Source organism: Bos mutus, chromosome 11 (assembly GCF_027580195.1).
Source record: "Bos mutus isolate GX-2022 chromosome 11, NWIPB_WYAK_1.1, whole genome shotgun sequence".
Taxonomy (NCBI): Eukaryota; Metazoa; Chordata; class Mammalia; order Artiodactyla; family Bovidae; genus Bos; species Bos mutus.
In genome coordinates this window covers 38904524-38923121 of record NC_091627.1, presented here as the reverse complement: position 1 = coordinate 38923121, position 18598 = coordinate 38904524, and the positions used below count along the sequence as shown (strand labels likewise).

At 40.5% G+C, this 18598-nt stretch overlaps 1 protein-coding gene across 15 annotated transcripts in view; it reads right to left on the bottom strand.

The window, feature by feature from the left end:
- AAK1 (AP2 associated kinase 1) overlaps positions 1-18598 on the bottom strand; it is a 170141-nt gene that overhangs the window by 31904 nt on the left and 119639 nt on the right. For 6 of the 15 annotated variants that reach the window (XM_070379341.1, XM_070379329.1, XM_070379332.1 and 3 more), the window contains exons 13-17: positions 15791-16051; positions 11514-11746; positions 9832-9989; positions 8264-8368; positions 2109-2204 (exon numbers count right to left, since the gene is read on the bottom strand). In XM_070379341.1, the coding sequence (XP_070235442.1) occupies positions 2109-2204; positions 8264-8368; positions 9832-9989; positions 11514-11746; positions 15791-16051 (853 nt within the window). The remainder of the gene's footprint in view (positions 1-2108; positions 2205-8263; positions 8369-9831; positions 9990-11513; positions 11747-15790; positions 16052-18598) is intronic. The other 9 variants (XM_070379342.1, XM_070379330.1, XM_070379343.1 and 6 more) reach the window with 5 other exon arrangements.

The following is an 18598-nucleotide window of genomic DNA, read 5'->3' as shown; positions in this document are numbered from 1 at the left end:
AAGAGGGAACTGAGGATCTGCTGAGCTTAGCTACTACTTTCATCCAGGGGTTTGGCAGCTTCCTGACATGTGGGCTGTGGGCTGTTTATATCTCCTCAAACAGTGGGTAGCAGGCCTGGATCGGGGTTGGCAGAGTCACACATGGAAGGCTATGGAGCTAGGAGTCTGGGGTTCGGTGTTTGGGGACAGAAATGGAGAGTAATGGGACCACCAAAAGCCTTTCAGCCTCAGGTTTTGTTTAATTTATTCATCTGATCTGCAAATACTCAGTGAGTGCCAGCTATGCCCAGCACTATTCCCGACACTGGCAGTACATTGGCAAATAAGACAGACAAAGTCCCTCCCTCAGGACCTGATGTTCTGGTGGGAACTGAACAAGCAAACAAGAGGCAATGAAGAAGCAAAAACAGACAATGTCACGATAGGTGCTGTGAAGAATAAAGCCAGGGAGCGTGACTGACAGTGCCCACAGGACCACATTGGGCCTCACTGAGAAGACAGCATTTAAGCTCAAGACCCAAATGTCGACTGACAAGAAGGAAAACCTTTCCAGGCAGAGTACCAGAAAGTGCAAAGGCCCTGGGGTGGGAATCAGGTCAGCTTACTGAAGGAAGAAATGAGGGGATGAATGCTCTGAGCTCAGGGCAGAGGGGCAGCCAAGGGCCAGAATCATTAGGGCCTTGTGGGTGTGGTAAGAAGCCTGGATTTTTTGCTCAGTGATTTGAGAATTCAAAGGAGTAACATGTATGATTTATGCTTTCATCCTCTGGCTTGTGCCAAGAGGCCACCCTTCCAGCTTCTGCAGTTCATGGGCTATCTGGGTAAGAACAAGGCATGAACCTGAAGGGGTATCTGCTTGAAACTGGCCTGTCTAGGCCCTGCCAGGCATACCTGAAAGATGCAACAGAGAAAAGGACCTCCATTTGACACCTTTCTTTTCATTTCTTTAACTACCCTCCCTGAGTCATTCCTTAATTATTTTAAGTATTTTTGACCTACCTCCAGGTCCAGCCAATACACAATACTACCTGATTAAGGCAAATTTCTGCTTCTTCTTAGAAGGGTCAACAAACTATCTAAAGAAATAAAAACTGTCTTGGTACCCCTAGCTGTGGGTCTGTTTTGTAAGTAGAGGATTTCCACATCACAATCCCTTCCAATTATGAAGCAATCAATCAAATAAATCCCTCTGACATTTTGAGAGAGAAGAAAAAACCAAGCAGATTCTTTTAGTTCAAGAAATCGACAGGAGTAAGAATGAGGAAAAAGAAAAACTATCAACAGCAAAATGACCTCCAGTTATTTCTAAGGGGCTGGATCTATTTGCTTTTTGAAAGGGACTGATCAAGAAGGAAAGGGCAACTTCTGTCCCTCACATCATGCGCCTCTTCCCCTAAGAGAATGAGGAGGGGAGCAAAGGGAAATCTTTGGCATCATGAACCCCAACTGGAAAGCATCCAAGCATTGTTTTGAAAGCTGTTTCAATCAGACCACGCTAACCGTTTCTTACTTTTGCAGATTGCTTACTTAAAAATCAGTACACGGCAGATTGTATGGGAGATGAGAACTACTTATCTTGATGATGAAAAGTCAAGCTCAGACAGTGGAAAGTAGTGGAACCTAGGTCTCCTGACTCATTCCCTATCAAATTTTATTATGTATTTTTATCTTATAAAAATCAAAGCACATTAGAACAAAACAGGAACAGGAAGTCACTCATAATCCAATCAGTATACTATACTATTAGGATTTTATTCCTTCCATCATGTGCTTGTAGGTTCCCCCGCACATACACTGTTAACATCACACTGGACTAAAAGTTGTTTGCAATACACATGCCCTTTACATCACCATTAACACAGTCGAGGATATGAAACTTAACATTGGTATGATGTGGAATACAATTTGGTATAATTTGAGCTGAATTTACTGTCTTTGCTAAGGATAAGTGCCTTCCAAGTGAATTTTGGCCCTTTTATTGAGACACAGTAAAAATATACAACAGTACCTATTATTAGGTCTTGGACTGCAGGTTGTTCTCACAGTGTTTAAAACAGAACTCTCAAGAGGCCCTGTGATGTAAATTAACTTCAGTTTTATTTACCTACCTGGTGCATCAGGTACTTGAAGAGGAATGAAAGGATCAGATACACTTAGAAGAGGAAGGCTAGAATCCATAGTCTGCCCACCCTTCCTTTTTTCAGCTGGAGTTGGTTGGAGGGGAAAGAAGGGTCAAGGAGACAGGGAAAAAAGAGAAAAGCAGAAAACATCAAGTAAATCTAGATGTATTTACCATCTATTAACCCAACTCAAATTATAAAGTAAGTCTAAATTTAGAGACAGAATAAAGAGAAATGAGTGGATATAATTCAATGTAATAGCAAAATACGTATGAGATATACACTCTGGTCCTTGCAGCACAGTCTGAGATGCAGTTAATGATAAAACGAGAATAGCTGTACATCTGAAATTTCTCTTCTTCCTTAGATACTGCAGTCTAGAGTGATCCCTTTCAGAATTCCTACAGCAATACTAGCCCCATCACACATTTTGGTAGGTAAACAAACTCTATTGTGTAATCTAGAATATGTGTATAGGTACTTCTTTTGTACCCATTTCCCTCTTGAGGTCCTTTGGGGACTGAATCCTGTTCTATCACCAAATGTCTAATGTAATGCTAGGCAAACAGAGAGACAGAAAGAGATTTCTTGCCTATTGCAAGGTTAGACAAGCCCTAACCTCTGGACAACCTCTACCATACTATTGGCATTCACTTTGTATTTGGCAAACTTACAGATTTACAAAAAATCTATACACCTTAAGGAATACCAGAGCTTGAAGGGATCTCAGGATTTTCTAGCACAATTTTCTTATTTTTCAGAAGAGAAAATGAAGCCCAGAAGTTAAGAGACTAACCAGAGGTCCACCAGCAGATCCATGATCAAAACACAAGTCTCCTAGTTCCTACTTTACCATGTTGTACCTTGCATTTTAATAATCAGTTTGTTTCTGAATTAAAATCTAATCTAGCCTTTTATAAAGTGGATGTACAAAAAAGTTTTAATTTTCAAATAATTATAGAATCATAGGAAGTTGCAGTACATAGAACCCTGTGAACCAGCTTCCCCCAGTGGCGAGTTCTTATAATTATAGTTCATTATCATTGATGCTGGTGCAATTCTGTTGACTAACCTCTATCCCATTTATGTAAATTTTCACATGTATTCATTTGTGTGTATGTGTGTGTATACACACAGTTCCTTGTAATTTGATTCTATGTATAAATTAGTCTAAATACCACAACAATAATACACAACTGTTCTATCAGACAAAAATCTTCCCTGTACACCCACTCCTTACTCTTCTCCTAATCTAATTTTGTCATTTTGAGAATATCATTAAAGTGGGCTTCTAACTAAGCTTCGTTAAAGGCTGATGGAGGAAGAGAAGGGTAAAAATCACAGCTTTTAAGTCTTTGAAATATATTAAAATGAGATACAATGAAATATATTCAAAGAAAAATAACAAACTATGAAAAAATATATATAGCATAACTCAATGGCAACCCACTCCAGTGTTCTTGCCTGGAGAATCCTACGGACGGAGAAGCCTGCAGTCCATGGGGTTGCACAGAGTCAGACATGACTGAAGTGACTTAGTAGTAGTAGTAGCATAACTCATTTTGAAAAATGTATGTATGCAGAAATAAAACTATGGACGTAAATATTGTAAAACGTTAGCAACGCTTTCCTCTTGGAGTGGGGTTATGAGTTTCTTAATCTTGCTTCTTTGGGGTTTTAGCAAATGAACGTATATAATTTATCAACCAAAACCTATTTTAAAAAAAGAGGTACAATGTCAAGTTTTAATCATCTGCCCGTTTCTCCTCTAATGTCATCTGCCCGTTTCTCCTCTAATGTATGGACATAGTTTAGTAACATTTTTGCAGCTTTTACCATAAAAATGTTAATGATAACCCTTGTGTCATCCTCCCCACCTCATTGCCACATTTCCTGCTTAGCTCCTCCCTTGGTTGGTTAGAAGGTCTAAAATCAGTGAACCATCTGAGCTTGATTAGAAACCTTCCAGAAAATATTGCCACCCTGAACTTCATCAAATGGGGACATATTCATTTCTGGGACTTAGATATAATTTTCTTTCATTTGTAAAGAATGAAGATTCTTCTTCATTCACACTACAAATATGAACATAGAGAAAATACCAAATGTTCACAGAAAATGCTGCATAAACCGAGAGAAAAAGACGTTCTGTTATGTCTGCAAAAGCTTAATGTCATTGATTTATAAGATTTCTGAGATGTGTTTATGACTACAACTACTGTGCTGGGCTCTCAGGTACAAATCTCTACTCTGTCATTCTCCACCGGGGACCTTGGGCAGGTCACTCAGGCTCTTGTGGGCTGTTGTGAGGGATCACTGGAGATAAAGTGAATAAAAGCACTTACTGGGCTTAGTGTGTAGCAGGTATTCAACATATGTACACTTTTATTACAGCCCTAATTTTACTCAAATATGTGTTTTCTAATTGTTGGGCCTTTAAAAAAACTGCTATTTATAGTCTTCAAAGTAAGCATAAAGGGGAGAAGACACAAAAATAAAAGCAAAAAACAACTCTTTAAAAAAACAGTTTATACAGACAAACAACAAAACATAAGATATATAATAAGTTAGAATTAGGCATTAAAACTGGAAGTGGATGGAAAATGATTAGGAACGTTTGTCATTAACATTGACGAATCCAAGCTCCTATCCTTTGGCAGAAAGCAACTCCTTTCCTTCACTCAACAAGACTGTACCGAGCCAAGCACTGTACTAAATGCTGGGATTCAGCAACAAAGAAGACTCTCCTAGAGCTATCCACGACCCTCTTTTCCTACCCACACCATAACTGGTCATCACTGTGATGTTTCATCTCAAGGACAATGACCAATGCTTTATACATCTGGTATAGTCAAACTAAATATCCAACCCTGAGCACTTTAAGCCAGACCAAAATACCAATAAACTTAAAAATTCTACATCCAGACAACAAAGCTAAAAATAAAAAATAACACACAAAAAGTTTTAACTATTTAATATTTGAAGTGTACACCTTCCGAATAACTCCAATGCCTATTTCAAAATACTGAAAACATCATATGAAGACTTATGAGATACAATTAAAACTTGAGTTTTTTCTTACAAGGGAAACACACAGCTATTAGAAAGCACTCTCAATAACAGTATAATCCTCAAAAGGTGGGGTAGGGTGGGCAACTGGAAAAAGGCGACAAGGGAGTAATAAATTATGTGTGAAAAAGTCTTCCTGGAGATTACAGTCTCCCTCCCCACACTCACGCTGGTTGAAAATCTCTCTTATATTGAGAGAAAAACTCTAAATTTTTTTTTAAAGAATTAAAAAATTTACTATGTATTCTTTTTCAAATCAGCAAAGTGGGCCTAAAAAAGGGAACTGCAATCAAAAAGATAACGGCAACAGTCAAAGAATTAGAAGACAGAAAAACAGTTCTATAGAGTTATCTTTGAAAGATAATAAAATAGCAAATCTCTAGTTAGAGTTACCAAGAAAAAGAGCAACACAAATGCATACAATAAAACTGATGTATGGCAAGAAAATACTACAAAAGATTTCAATGTGCTCTTCCACCTTATTAAAAAAATTTTGAAACTATAGATGATTTTGTAGGAAAATATTACTAAATTTGCCTTATTATGAGGCAGAATACCTGAGAGAGGAAGTTCTAGAGCCAAATGTTAGGACACTAGCTGTCCTAACTCTGCTATTTACTAGCTATGCGACTCTGGGAAAGAGACTAGTCTGTACTCAGTCACCTCAACCATAACTGATATGCAGATGGTATGGCAACCTTCGAGGGTTGTTGAGAGGGTCAGATGAGACAATACTTATATAGGACAAATGACAAACTGTAGGATTGCCTACAATATATGACACATGAAGTGCTCTTACATATTAATAAGAACAAAACAAACAGAACAATAAAAAAAAAGGACACAAACAACACAAATTCCAAAAGTAATAAAAATGGCCAGTAAACAGTGTCCTCTATCTAAAACCTCTAAGCTGGTCTGGGTAGGAAAATGAGGTGAAAATTACTCATCTATTGTTAATTGAAATAAAATTTGATTAGCATTCTTGGAAAGTGATTTGGATATAGGTATCATAAAGCCTTAAATACATATATATCTGTTGATTTAGCAAATAATCTCCTAGAAGTTATCTTAAGGAAATGGTAAAGGATATAAATAAAAACTTAGCTTCAGGAATGTTTACATGGTGAAAATTAGTAACAACCTAAGTATTCGTCAGGAGAAGGAAATGGCAACCCACTCCAGTATTCTTGCCTGGAGAACCTTGTGGACAGAGGAGCCTGGTTGGCTGCTGTCCATAGGGTCGCACAGAGTTGGACACGACTGAAGCAACTTAGCATGCATTGAAGAAGGAAATAGCAACCCTCTCCAGTGTTCTTGCCTGGAGAATCCCAGGGACAGAGGAGCCTGCTGGGCTGCCGTCTATGGGGTCGCACAGAATCAGACACGACTGAAGCGACTGAGCGGCGGCAGCAGCAAGTATTTGTCAAAAGTGATGTTAAAGACAATGCTATTATTCTTCCACTAAAAATCATGTTATAGACTAATATTTATCAACATGGAAAACTAATTCCCATATAATGTACACAAAATGAATAACAAACTGGACAACAGAAAGCTCCTCCATAGTAAGAACTACCTCTGTAGTTACAGAGGCCATATTATCACAATGCAACTAAAATATATCTTAAGTAACTTTAGGGTAAAGAAATCAAAACTTAAAAATGTCCAGAAAACAAGAATAAGACAGCATTACATATTAAATATTACGGAATGACAGCCAAAGTTCTAATAAGAAATAAATTTATGAGGTTAGAAAAACTACTAACACACATAGAGAAAGCAGGAAGAAAGAATATAAAGAGTTAAAATCAGTAATTAATCAATATAATTTAAAAGATCAATTTTGAAGGATATCAGATTCCATATCCTACAAAGAACATAGTCAAAACCTTACATCCATTGCTGAGGAATTTATAACAGTAAAATGTTGACATAAAATTAACGTTTAAGAAAGTGGTACTTGGTTAAATATATTAGGATATATCCACATAAAGGAATTTTATGTAGACAATTTAAAAGTTACATTCGAGGAGTTTCTCTAATGATATAAGGGAAAAAATGCTAAATTTTTAAAATAAAAATCAGGCTTTAAAATGTGACTATAAAAATGTATGCTGGAGTCATAAACTGAGGGTGAAAATTGTGTACAAAACTGTGGACACCTGTGTGTTCATAAAGAAGAAGATCCATAACTTTCCTCAGATTCTCAAAAGATCTCTGTGACCCTAAAAGGATTAACTGCTACTGACAGACATCAAAATGGTATCCAAAATGTTATTTCTTGTGTTAATTTCTTGGGGATAAGATCATGGAGCTTTTAACTTTCTTCTCTGTACTTTCCTATAAATTACTAAATAAAACATATTGTTTATTAATAAAAGGGAAAATTAGGTTTTTACTATTACTTCGAGAATTTTTTAAAAGTCTCATTTAAAAAGACCTCTCTCGTTCGATGCACGATACTGGATGCTTGGGGCTAGTGCACTGGGACGACCCAGAGGGATTGGTATGGGGAGGGAGGAGGGAAGAGGGTTCAGGATGGGGAACACATGTATACCTGTGGCGGATTCATTTTGATATTTGGCAAAACTAATACAGTTATGTAAAGTTTAAAAATAAAATAAAATAAAAAAAAAAAAAAAAGACCTCTCTCTCCCCCTAGAAGCACAGACACACATGCACAAAAACAAGCACAGCAGAATCTCAGATATAGGACAGAACATCTAATTCTCAGAATCCTCCCAGTCATTCCAAAGAACCTAAGCAATTACAAGACAGTAACAGAGTGATGTTTCTGAAATTTAGAAATATTTGCTTAAAAACATGTCTATGGACTTGAGAGAACAAATCCTGTATATTACTGCCAGATCATTCTGACAATCTAATTCAAAGAAACTCTAGATCATTTTTCAATCCCCATCTTTTTTTAGGAAATCTTTTGAATGAAGGAAAATATGTTAACCCCAGGATCTGGGGCTCGCTGGCATGCTAGGGTCATCTGTGGACTGGAACCCAGTAGTGGGAAGGTAACAACAGTGAAGTCTTGAGTTACAGGTGTCTGCCATACTAACCAGTTCCAGCAGAAAATGAGGAAGCAGCAAAAGCATCACCTTGGGTTGGTTGAAAGCCTGGGATCAAACTCTCAGCAGAGCCTCCAAGCTTCTCAGGATACTTGCCTGGAAGGACAAAACACCACTCAGTTCATCCCAGGAGAATCCCACAATGCACACCCAGGCAGGAGGTGAAGAGCATCCTCCAAATTGACATCACTCTTGACTATTTTTACTGCAGAAAGGCAGCACCTTGGCTATTCAAAGGTCCTTATCTAGCCACTGCAGTAACTGAGAAACAGCTGAGCAAAGAAAGGAAGTCTGAAGCCCTGAAGCTTGAGCATATTACTCACAGCAGAATGCCTTCAGCCTTCACACTGAGTCCATTTATCTCTACATAATTCTAATGAGTGTGATAATCTGTTTTCCACATTAGAAGCAGTCAGGAGAGCGAGTGAGAAGAAAGATGGCAGTACTGAGATGTTATGAGGGATGGGCACAATGACAACAGCTTAATGTAAAAGCCAACAGCTGAATAACAAGAAGAGTGACAGGAAATTATTAAAAAATAGAGACAAGAATTTTAAAACTAGGGCGTCACTTAATAGAGTGCAAAATACTAATTTTCAGTAGTCCATGAAGGTGTTTCTATTTATAATCTAGAGCAATAGGTGGTATACATAATGATAGCACAAACTGACAATGAATGTCAAAGGAAATTAAATCCTATTCCCTATGAAGACTAAAAACAAAAGGGGGCAAGAAAGCATATGGATTTTGTTGTTGTTTAGTCGCTAAGTCGTGTTCAACTCTTTTCGACCTCATGGACTGTAGCTCGCCAGGCTCCTCTGTCCATGGAATTTTCCAGGCAAGAATACTCGAGTGGGTTGCCATTTCCTTCTCCAGGGAATCTTCCCAACCCAGAGATCGAACCTGCATCTCCTGCACTGGTAGGCAGATTTTTAGCACTGAGCCACCAGGGAAGCCTATACATATTTTAAATGATGTCCATAAAATAACAAAACTAAAATGTTTGATCAAAGCTCTTATCATTCACTCTATTCTGATCATTCTTTTAGCCTGTGCTTTTGTTGACACTAAGGTACTTTTTTTTGAACTGTATCATATTGGAGAATTTTTCCCAGGGTATATACTGTTGTTTTCTGGCGAGGAGGGAGAGAGAGAGAGAGAGAGAGAGAGTGAGTGTGTGTGTGTGTGTGTGAGAAAGAGTGTGTGTGTGTGTGTGTGTGTGTATGTATGTAGGCATCCTGCCTTTCATATTAGCCGGTGGATTTGAGGGTGCTACTGTTTGGAGATGCCATCACACACCTCTAAAGAGTAAATGTACTTGACACTATCATACTGATCTCTGCTACCAAACCTGTCCTAAATGTTTCCAACTCTCCCTGCTGCTCCCACAACACAACCAGGACTTCCTGAGGACAAAAAGACTTCGGCGCTCTGGTGAAAATATAAATTGATTTGCACACATACTTCAAAGTCAAGTCTTGGGTCCAAACCTACATTTTCACAGGCATACCCCTCTAGAATTAAGGTTCAATACCCTCAAAAAGATACTGATTACTCACCTTCCCCCAGCTTGGCAAAGTCCTTGTTTAGCAGTTCTTCAGCTGTCAGTTTGGAGAAATTGTCGTCATCAAAGGGATTCCAGGTAGAACCTTCTGAAGGATTATAAACATTTTGCTGGGAGGCCCGAGGGGAGCCTGAAGGAGTGGTGGTTGCAGACCTAGGTAGGTTCCCACCCCCACGAAATAAAAAGATACATGAAGGTTGAAAAGGGTCAATCTATTCTTCTTGTTTCAAGATTAAATTATTTTCTAAGTCTAACTAACATCTTCCACAGTATTTTTCTAAAAGGTCTTCCCGAGGCAATGGAAGTTTCCACAGATGCCCTTTCCACTGTGTGAAACAAACATCTCTCTTTCTTTTGTGATTCACTATCTCTCATTACTTCTTTAATCTCTCGCTTATTAGATTTTTGGCCTCATCTGTGAGTTCTTTCATTCAGGATCCCAAACCAACCTGTTGCTGGGCTCGTTCACCCTGTGGTGACCACTGTAACAACTGGCCCCAGAGGGGCTGAGGCCTATTCTGGCTGCCTCACATCTGTCAGGGTCCTGCATCAGTGGACACCATCACAGTTAAAGAGCAATAGAGACAGTTTCCACCATCCTGGGGCTCCTGGGTGTCATTACCTAATTTCCTCTTAAGTCTCTCTGATGCCCTTTGCATTTAGCTAATGACTTAAAGATTTTTAACTTTAGCACATGGTTCCAAGAAAGTGGAGAAGGCAGTGGCACCCCACTCCAGTACTCTTGCCTGGAAAATCCCATGGGTGGAGGAGCCTGGTAGGCTGCAATCCATGGGGTTGCTAAGAGTCGGACACGACTGAGCGACTTCACTTTCACTTTTCACTTTCCTGCATTGGAGAAGGAAATGGCAACCGACTCCAGTATTCTTGCCTGGAGAATCCCAGGGATGGGGGAGCCTGGTGGGCTGCCGTCTATGGGGTCGCACAGAGTCAGACACGACTGAAACAACTTAGCAGCAGTAGCAACAATGACTTAAAGATTTTTAACTTTAGTACATGGTTCCAAGAAAATTGAGGGTTTGACACTGCATTTACGCAACAAACACTCATTGCAATCTACTTGATGTCAGGCACAGAGCCTGTCACCAGATTTACTAAGCTTGGTTAAACCATGGTGCTTGTTACGGACGAACCTACAGGCCAGGTCAGATAGACATACAAACAAGTAATACAGTGTGAAACATGCTCAAAAGACAGTTCAGACAAAATTATATATGATACCAGAGGAAGGGTCAAAGAGAAAATAACTGTGTACATGGATCTTAACGAACAAACAAGCAGTTCCTAAGTGGAACAGAAGGAAAGTGGCAGTTCTACCAGTGTGATATAATAGGCCTTGATCTGTTAACCAGTCAGTTCAGATATTATTCCACAGAAAATGGGGAGTCAAGAAAATGTTATCGGCATGTAGAGATTTGGTCAGATCAAGAATTTAGAAAACACTCTATACGGTATGGGATGGATGAGAGACTGAAACAGTGAGGCAAGTAAAAAATTATTTTTTAAGATCGGTCTGATCTATGCACTACAGGAAAATTCAGTTTCTCATTAAACCCAGACACGCACCCCTAAACGTACATCCATACACAATTATGTACATAGCAAAAATTATACAGCAATGGCCCCCCAGCAGCCCTTGCCCACAGAAGCAGTACATACTTGGACTTATTGAGACTGGCCTCAGCTGCAGCTGCTTGGAGCAGCTGGGTTGATTTGCTGGCAGGGACCCCAAAGACTGCGCTGTGGGTCACGTCGCTGAGAATTCGCCTGTGCCCAGCACGCTGGGCTTTGGGGGATGATGGAGGAGTGAGAGATCCGAGTTTCTGCCCCTGGATGGTAGGAGGTGGGGTTGTCTGAACCTTTGGCTGTTGTCTTACTGGGGCTTGAATCTGCTAGGAAGAGAGATGAAAGTGTTCAAGAGAGGGGAGATGGGTGGGGGAGGAGAAGAAAAACAAATAAGCAGACAAGCATAACAAAAAATGCCATGTGAGAGCTAACATATGGCTCAAATGGCACAGTTTCTCAATAACACCCAGACTGTCTAGGCTTCCTTGACAATCTGAGATGCAGCCTTGAGCCTGACACCAACAGAGTACTTACCTGGTGCTTATATATACATTTCAGTCTTCATCAGCAATAATAAACAAGGTAACCATACGCAAGTCGACCCAAAGACTGCAGAAGTCATCCCTAGGTCTAAAGATCTAGAAAGTTTCCTGAAGGACAACTTTCTGCTTTCAAAATTCGTTCAGAATGCCTCCAAAGGGTAGGCTTCAAGCATTCCACTACCAGAGTCACAAGCCAACAAAGGCTCACCTCCAGCTAAAACACGATTGAGCTGAGTGAGTTCTGCTAGGAGATCCCTGACTTTCTGACAGAACACAGACTACTAGTTAGAAATAAGTGAGACAGAATTTCACTGTGATTAAGAAATGGCAGTTCTTTTTTGCTTTTGCTGTTAACACTCTGTTTCGTTGACAGGATGGGTCTTACAGGATTCTGTTTCTGCAGTGACCTCTGAGAAAATGTAAGCACGGGGGCAGTTGGATTAATCTGTCAGAATCTTCATTTTGGAAATGGCACCAAAGAACAAGGTAGAGGATACAATAAGAAAAAAATGTTAAAGCCCTTGACGATGACTGACCTAATAATATGAGATGTGGGCCTTTTTTAGAAGGAAGGCAGGATGCACAGTCACCAGAGAAAAAAAAATTGGAGGGAACATCCTTGTTCCCATGTGGTGAGTTTTTAAGCATAAGCCATGATCTACAAAGTTCCATGTCAAGAAAATGATCAAATTAAAAAGGTTAAAGAGGAACACCTAATCCTTTTCTTCCTAACTGCCAATCCAGAAATAAAGGAATTTAAGACTATTCAAAGCCTCAGGGGTTGAACTATCCCTTCCCTCGTCTCTCATCTCAGATTGGAGCTGTCCCTCCATGCTGCAGGTCAGTTCCTACATTCTATGTCTTCAAAGGCTGGCCCTGGGAGAGATTCCAGAAACTAGTGTCCAGCTACTTGGGTCAGGATGCTGACAGCCTGGGGGTTTCTGTCCTTATACTGACTCAGGCTTTAATTTTACTGAGGCAAGCTATGTGCATGTAAGAGTACACAACCACTCACCAACTGAATGAATGAAATAATATAAGGTTCTAATGTTGATCAAATTAAGGTCAGAGGGTAAAGCACTTTGCATCTCTGAGGGAGAAGCAAAGTGCTCTGTGAAGCAGCCCAGAGCTCCAGCTCCACAACTTCCTCAGGGCTCCAGGAAGCAACAGCCAACCTAACTAAAGCCAGTCCCCGCAGGGACAAGAAGGGATTTAAGGACAGAACTAGATTTGCTTATTTCTTGGAGTTTAGGACATCCATTACTCTGAAAAGGGTACTTAACTGTTGAGGCCCTTTATTTTGAAGAGTCCAAACTACTCGGAGAACATTTTCCCTTCTTCTCACCTATTCTCCGCATGCCGCACACTGGAGAACACATGCTTCTGTCATGACGACACCTTATCCTACCACAGCTACCAATTCAAAGTGGCTGCAACCCATCCAGCCACATCCCACAACAGCCTTATCAAGCAGTTTTACTTCCCATCAGAATCTCAGACTGAAGACTCAAGAGGGATCTTAAGACAGCATGGATTCCAACTCCCTCGTTTTAGAGACAATAAGACCAAAGCCCCCTGAGGTTAAGTGCTTGCTCAAGGTCACAAGGTCAATTGAGGGCAAAATCCATGTCTCGACTATCGCTCAGGACTCTCTTTTTTTGCACAACGATGCTTCCTCATCCAAAAATGAGATTCTAAAGGAGGAGAGAGACACATAACACAGGGGGAGAGAAGCAAGGTGGACTCAACATGTCTATCTTGCCAAAGATTTTTTAAAAAGCAAAACTATGAAAGAAGTATAATCACATCAAGAAATATAAGAATACAGACAAGGGGAGAAAAACCACCTCAACTTCCACTCCACTACTCTAGTACAATTGTTCTTATCTTTTATTTGGTATCTTATATTTATGTCTATTTTAAGGACATACTCTTCCTGTAATTTCATCTCTCCTTTAGCATTACCCCATGAGCTTTTCCATACTGTTGTACAGACTTTTATAACCGTGACTTTTAAGGACTGCATAGTTAGGTTGTTGGAATGAGGAATGTTGCTTCCATGCCTGTGCTGATCATTAAGACTGCAGTAAACCTCTGTGGGATACGGCCACATCCCTGCTGCGAAAGGGCTGCATGGTACAATTTACATTCACTTACCTGGTTCTCTAGGTAAGTCCTATAAAGTCATGGGAAGAAGGGAAGGGTCAAGGCCAGGAAACTCTCTGGCTCCTGGCTGAAGCCCATTCTGCTCTTGTCCCCTCTCCGTACTCTTAACCAACTACCCCTGAACAAAGTGCCCAGGTATTTTTTCATTCAAAAAACATGGAGAAGGATCACAGTTCATTCCCAGAAAAGTGGATATTTTGTCCACGGTCAGCAGAGAGGGTTCCTGTGAGAAGTGTACAGTCAGTGGCAGCACTGTCATGACCCTGGATGAGCACTGCTGGTGCCCTTGAACACAGATCAGGATTCTTCAAATCTTGCCCCAGCTCTGCTGCTGTCAGTCTGTGTATCTCGGGTGATTCCCATTCTAGCCTGGACCTCAGCTTCTAATTCCATTACAGGAGGACTGGATGAGACAAAATCTCAGCTACATGATATGATAATTTTTTAAAAACTGTTTTTCCATTAGCAAGAGGAACTCTGTTACTTGTTAAAAAAACAGAGAATGATCGTCTACCACATGCCCGCAGGAAGATCGAGCTATTTCAGAAATGAAGGTGTAAAGACACTGAGCACACATTTAGCTGAGACTCAGAGAAGACAATCTATTTATGGCGCTGCTTACTTTTGAAGGGATGTAGGTTTTCTGGTTTAAGATCGATGACAAAACTCTATTAGAAATCAATCCTTAGAAAGACAGTTTCTTACTTTTCTTTGTTTCTCTGTTGGTTGGACTTGCCCGGGAACGATAATAGCTGTGATACTCTATCAACTGGGGATGTAAAACACCCTTTTCCATCACTATAAAGTTTTCTATTACTGTCACTCTGTGAGTACAGAATTAAGGGCACTCATTAAAAGCCAAAGTATCATGTGCCTGAGGATATACCCGTGGAGGTGAATCAGAAGAGTGTGTAGAGGTCCTGATTCTAAACTCAGCCAATATATAGAATGAACATGCCCAATTTCTAAACTGACAGGATGGCTCAAATAACAGTCAGACACTCTGGTGCCCAGAGGGGCATCAGGCCACAGCAAATGGTCTCAGCAAGCAGGCTCTTGAAGGTACTGCATACTCATATGAAGTGGCCAGTAATGTCATTCAAGACAAAGAATAAGCACAACACGGTCAGAACTCAGGGTTAAGGTGGGGGGCCTCCATGAACCTTCTGAGACTGGCAAGGCCACAGTGGTCACACTGCCCTCTAAAGACAGGACAGGGATTGGCTCTAAATCTACTTTGGTCTCTGACTGCTTGACACTGGCACCGGAAGACACAAAGGACAGCTCCTCCCACTGGTCTAATATTAGGGTGAGAAACAAGAAAGTTTGTCTTCTATTGATCCCACACTCCTAATTTATCCCTCTCCCCTCCTTTCCCCTTTGATAACCATAAGTTTGTTTTCCATGTCTATGAGTTTATTTATGTCCTGTACACAAGTTCACTTGTCCATCAGCAACTTAGAATCATTTTTCTAAAACCTTAAGCTTCTATAGAATACTTCATCCTTTTCCTGGATACACTGGGAAAAGATCAAACATTTTAACCACCAGGGTGGAGAGCAGCCAAGCCTTGGTCCAGCAGCTCCCTCACCAGCTGCTGCCGCCTCTTGCCCACCCTTTCCCTAGCCCTCACTGCGGGCTCCTCTTCTGGCTGACTCTCACCGCTGGCTCCTGGGCAGGGGCTGGCGAGGCTGCTACGGCCGGCTGTGCTTGGGACTGCGGTGCGGCCGCTGCTGTCGTCTTCTGCTGCAAGGCAGCCTGCTGAGTCAGCAGCTGTTGCTGATGCAGGGCTGTGGCCAGCTGCTGCTGCTGCTGCTGCTGCTGGTAGAAGTTCTGTATCAGCTGCTGTTGAGAGCTTCCTTGAGATACCACGGGGAACTGAGCGATCACTGGTTGCTGGGCTGCTGGGTGTACTGCCTGAAACTGAGTAGGGGAAGGAGGCCAGGAAGGAGGAGGTGAGTAAAAGCCTGTTTCAGAACCATACTCCACAGAGGATGAAAACGCCTCAATGACAACTGAGACCAGCACGGAAGGCAAAGGCAAGGGCAGGCAGGCGTCTTGTGGCTTGGCCGGAAAACTCACGAGGGTAACCGCAGGGCACCGCGCTTAAACACAGCAGCACCTTCCGCTGCAGCCACTGCCTACCTGCCTCCTGCACTGCAGACTGGCCTCCAAGGGGTTTCCGTGCCTGGCCTGAGGGCATCCATCTGACTTACATCTTGTGACTCCACATGCTGCAGTGTAACAGAAGCTAACAAATGAACTCCCAGTCACAGAAGTTATCCCTCTTACAAAGGGATTTGGAAATAGCCAGGATTAAAATTCTTCCCTACATGAACTGGGCAAAGCAATGATGACACTGAAGAGAATAACCTAAATGTCAGCCCAGCTAGTAAGTCCTCTCAGGCCTTTCTGAAAATTATTTCCAAATAGCTCTCTTCATTAAACTTCCACCTTTAAATATTCAGAACACTCAGTATACTCTACTACTTAATGATATTTTGTCTCATACTAGCAGCATGGTTTCAAGTTATATTCTTTTGTAAACTTCCTAAGGATAGGAATGCTTCTCTTCTCCCCGCCGCTAAGGACTGTGTGTCAGACACAAAAACACAGCTTAAAAAATGGCCTACTGATGCACAAAAATCAGGATCTTAGTTTTGAAATCCCAAATATTGTTAGTTATAAAATTAACTGGGAAGATACTGTTTGTCTACTTGGGCAAAGTTAAAAGAGTTAGCAAAAAAGGCAGATGTCAATAAATAGCTTACTTACAACAGCAAAATGCTAGAAACAACCAAATGTCTGTCAACAGGGAGTGACCAGATAAACTACGCTAGACAGCCTTAGGAACACTCTCAAGTTGCAAAGAGAAATGACGGATACCTCTATATGCGGGATGGAAGGAACAGAATACTGCAGACTGAATTTTGAAACTATGCAAATGTTTTAAATTCTCACAAAACAAAATTAAAACAAAATTACAAAGTAACAACTAAAAAGCAAAACAAAGCAAACAAACTTGTATATCACATAAAAATATAAATCAACTAAGAATTATGTTAATGTTGTTAGGAATCAAGATTTCCAGATGAGACAAATACAAATAGAAAAGCCAAGAAGTTAAAAATCCTGTAATTACAAATCTGCTTTAGAAATATAAATTCGAATTCATGATATACATTTTATTAAGAAAAAACCCAAATACATGCCCTAACTGTTCACTGAAAAGGTCTAAAAATAATAACCAACCTATTAGCAAATGGATATGCCTAGCAAGGGAAATAGCTGAGGAAAAAGTGGAAGCAGTGACAGATTTTATTTTCTTGGGCTCCAAAATCAATACAGATGGTGACTGCAGCCATGAAATTAAAGGATGTTTGTTCCTTGGAAGAAAAGCTATGACAAACCTAGACAGTGTATTAAAAAGCAGAGACCCTTTGCCAACAAAGATCTATACAGTCAAACCTATGGTCTTTCCTTCAGTCATGTATGGATGATAGAGTTGGACCATAAAGAAAGTTGAGTGCTGAAGAACTGATGCTTTCAAACCGTGGTGCTGGAGAAGATTCTTGAGAGTCATGTGAACTGCAAGGAGCTCAAACCAGTCAATCCTAAAGGAAATCAACCCTGAATATTCATTGGAGGGACTGATGCTGAGGCTGAAGCTCCAATATTTTGTCCACCTTATGTGAAGAGCTGACTCATTGGAAAAGACCCTGATGCTGGGAAAGATTGAAGGCAAAAGGAGAAGGGCATGACAGAGGATAAGATGGTTAGATAGCATCACCGAGTCAATGGACATGAGTTTGAGCAAATTCTGGGAGACAGTGAAGAACAGGGAAGTCTGGCATGGCTGCAGTCCATGGGGTTGCAAAGAATCGGACATGACTTAGTGACTGACCAACAACAACAAATCCCTAGCAGCAAGACTGTGGTCTCTAAATACCATTTCCATGAAAGGGAAACAGCTCTTTAGAGAAATGGCTGACTCCAGGTCAAGGGAAGAATGATCCTGGAACAGCCTGTTACATCAAATAATAAAGGCATATTAAAGCTTATTGGAGTCAGAGCCAAAGGACCCAGGAGCCAATTTGAAGAGACTTTCACTGGCCAAACCTGGGACAGTTAGAACAAATTTTTTAATAGTAATGTACAGAAACATATCAAATATATTGGGTTGGCCAAAAAGTTCATTTGGGTTTTTCTGTAACTTCCTACAGAAAAATATGAATGAACTTTTTGGCCAACCCAATATTAAGATGCATGAATTCATAGTGATACTAAGAGCAAACAAAATCTTCATTGTTCACCTTTGGATGGTACCAGGAACAAACTCATTATTCTGAAAACTGGGAAACACAGGGAAAGAGTCATGCATTTTTTTCTGCCTTTTCTGTACAAACAGTACCTCAGGATAAGCAAATACTTGATGAAAAAGTTCTTTACAGAAAAATTCCATCCCCTAAA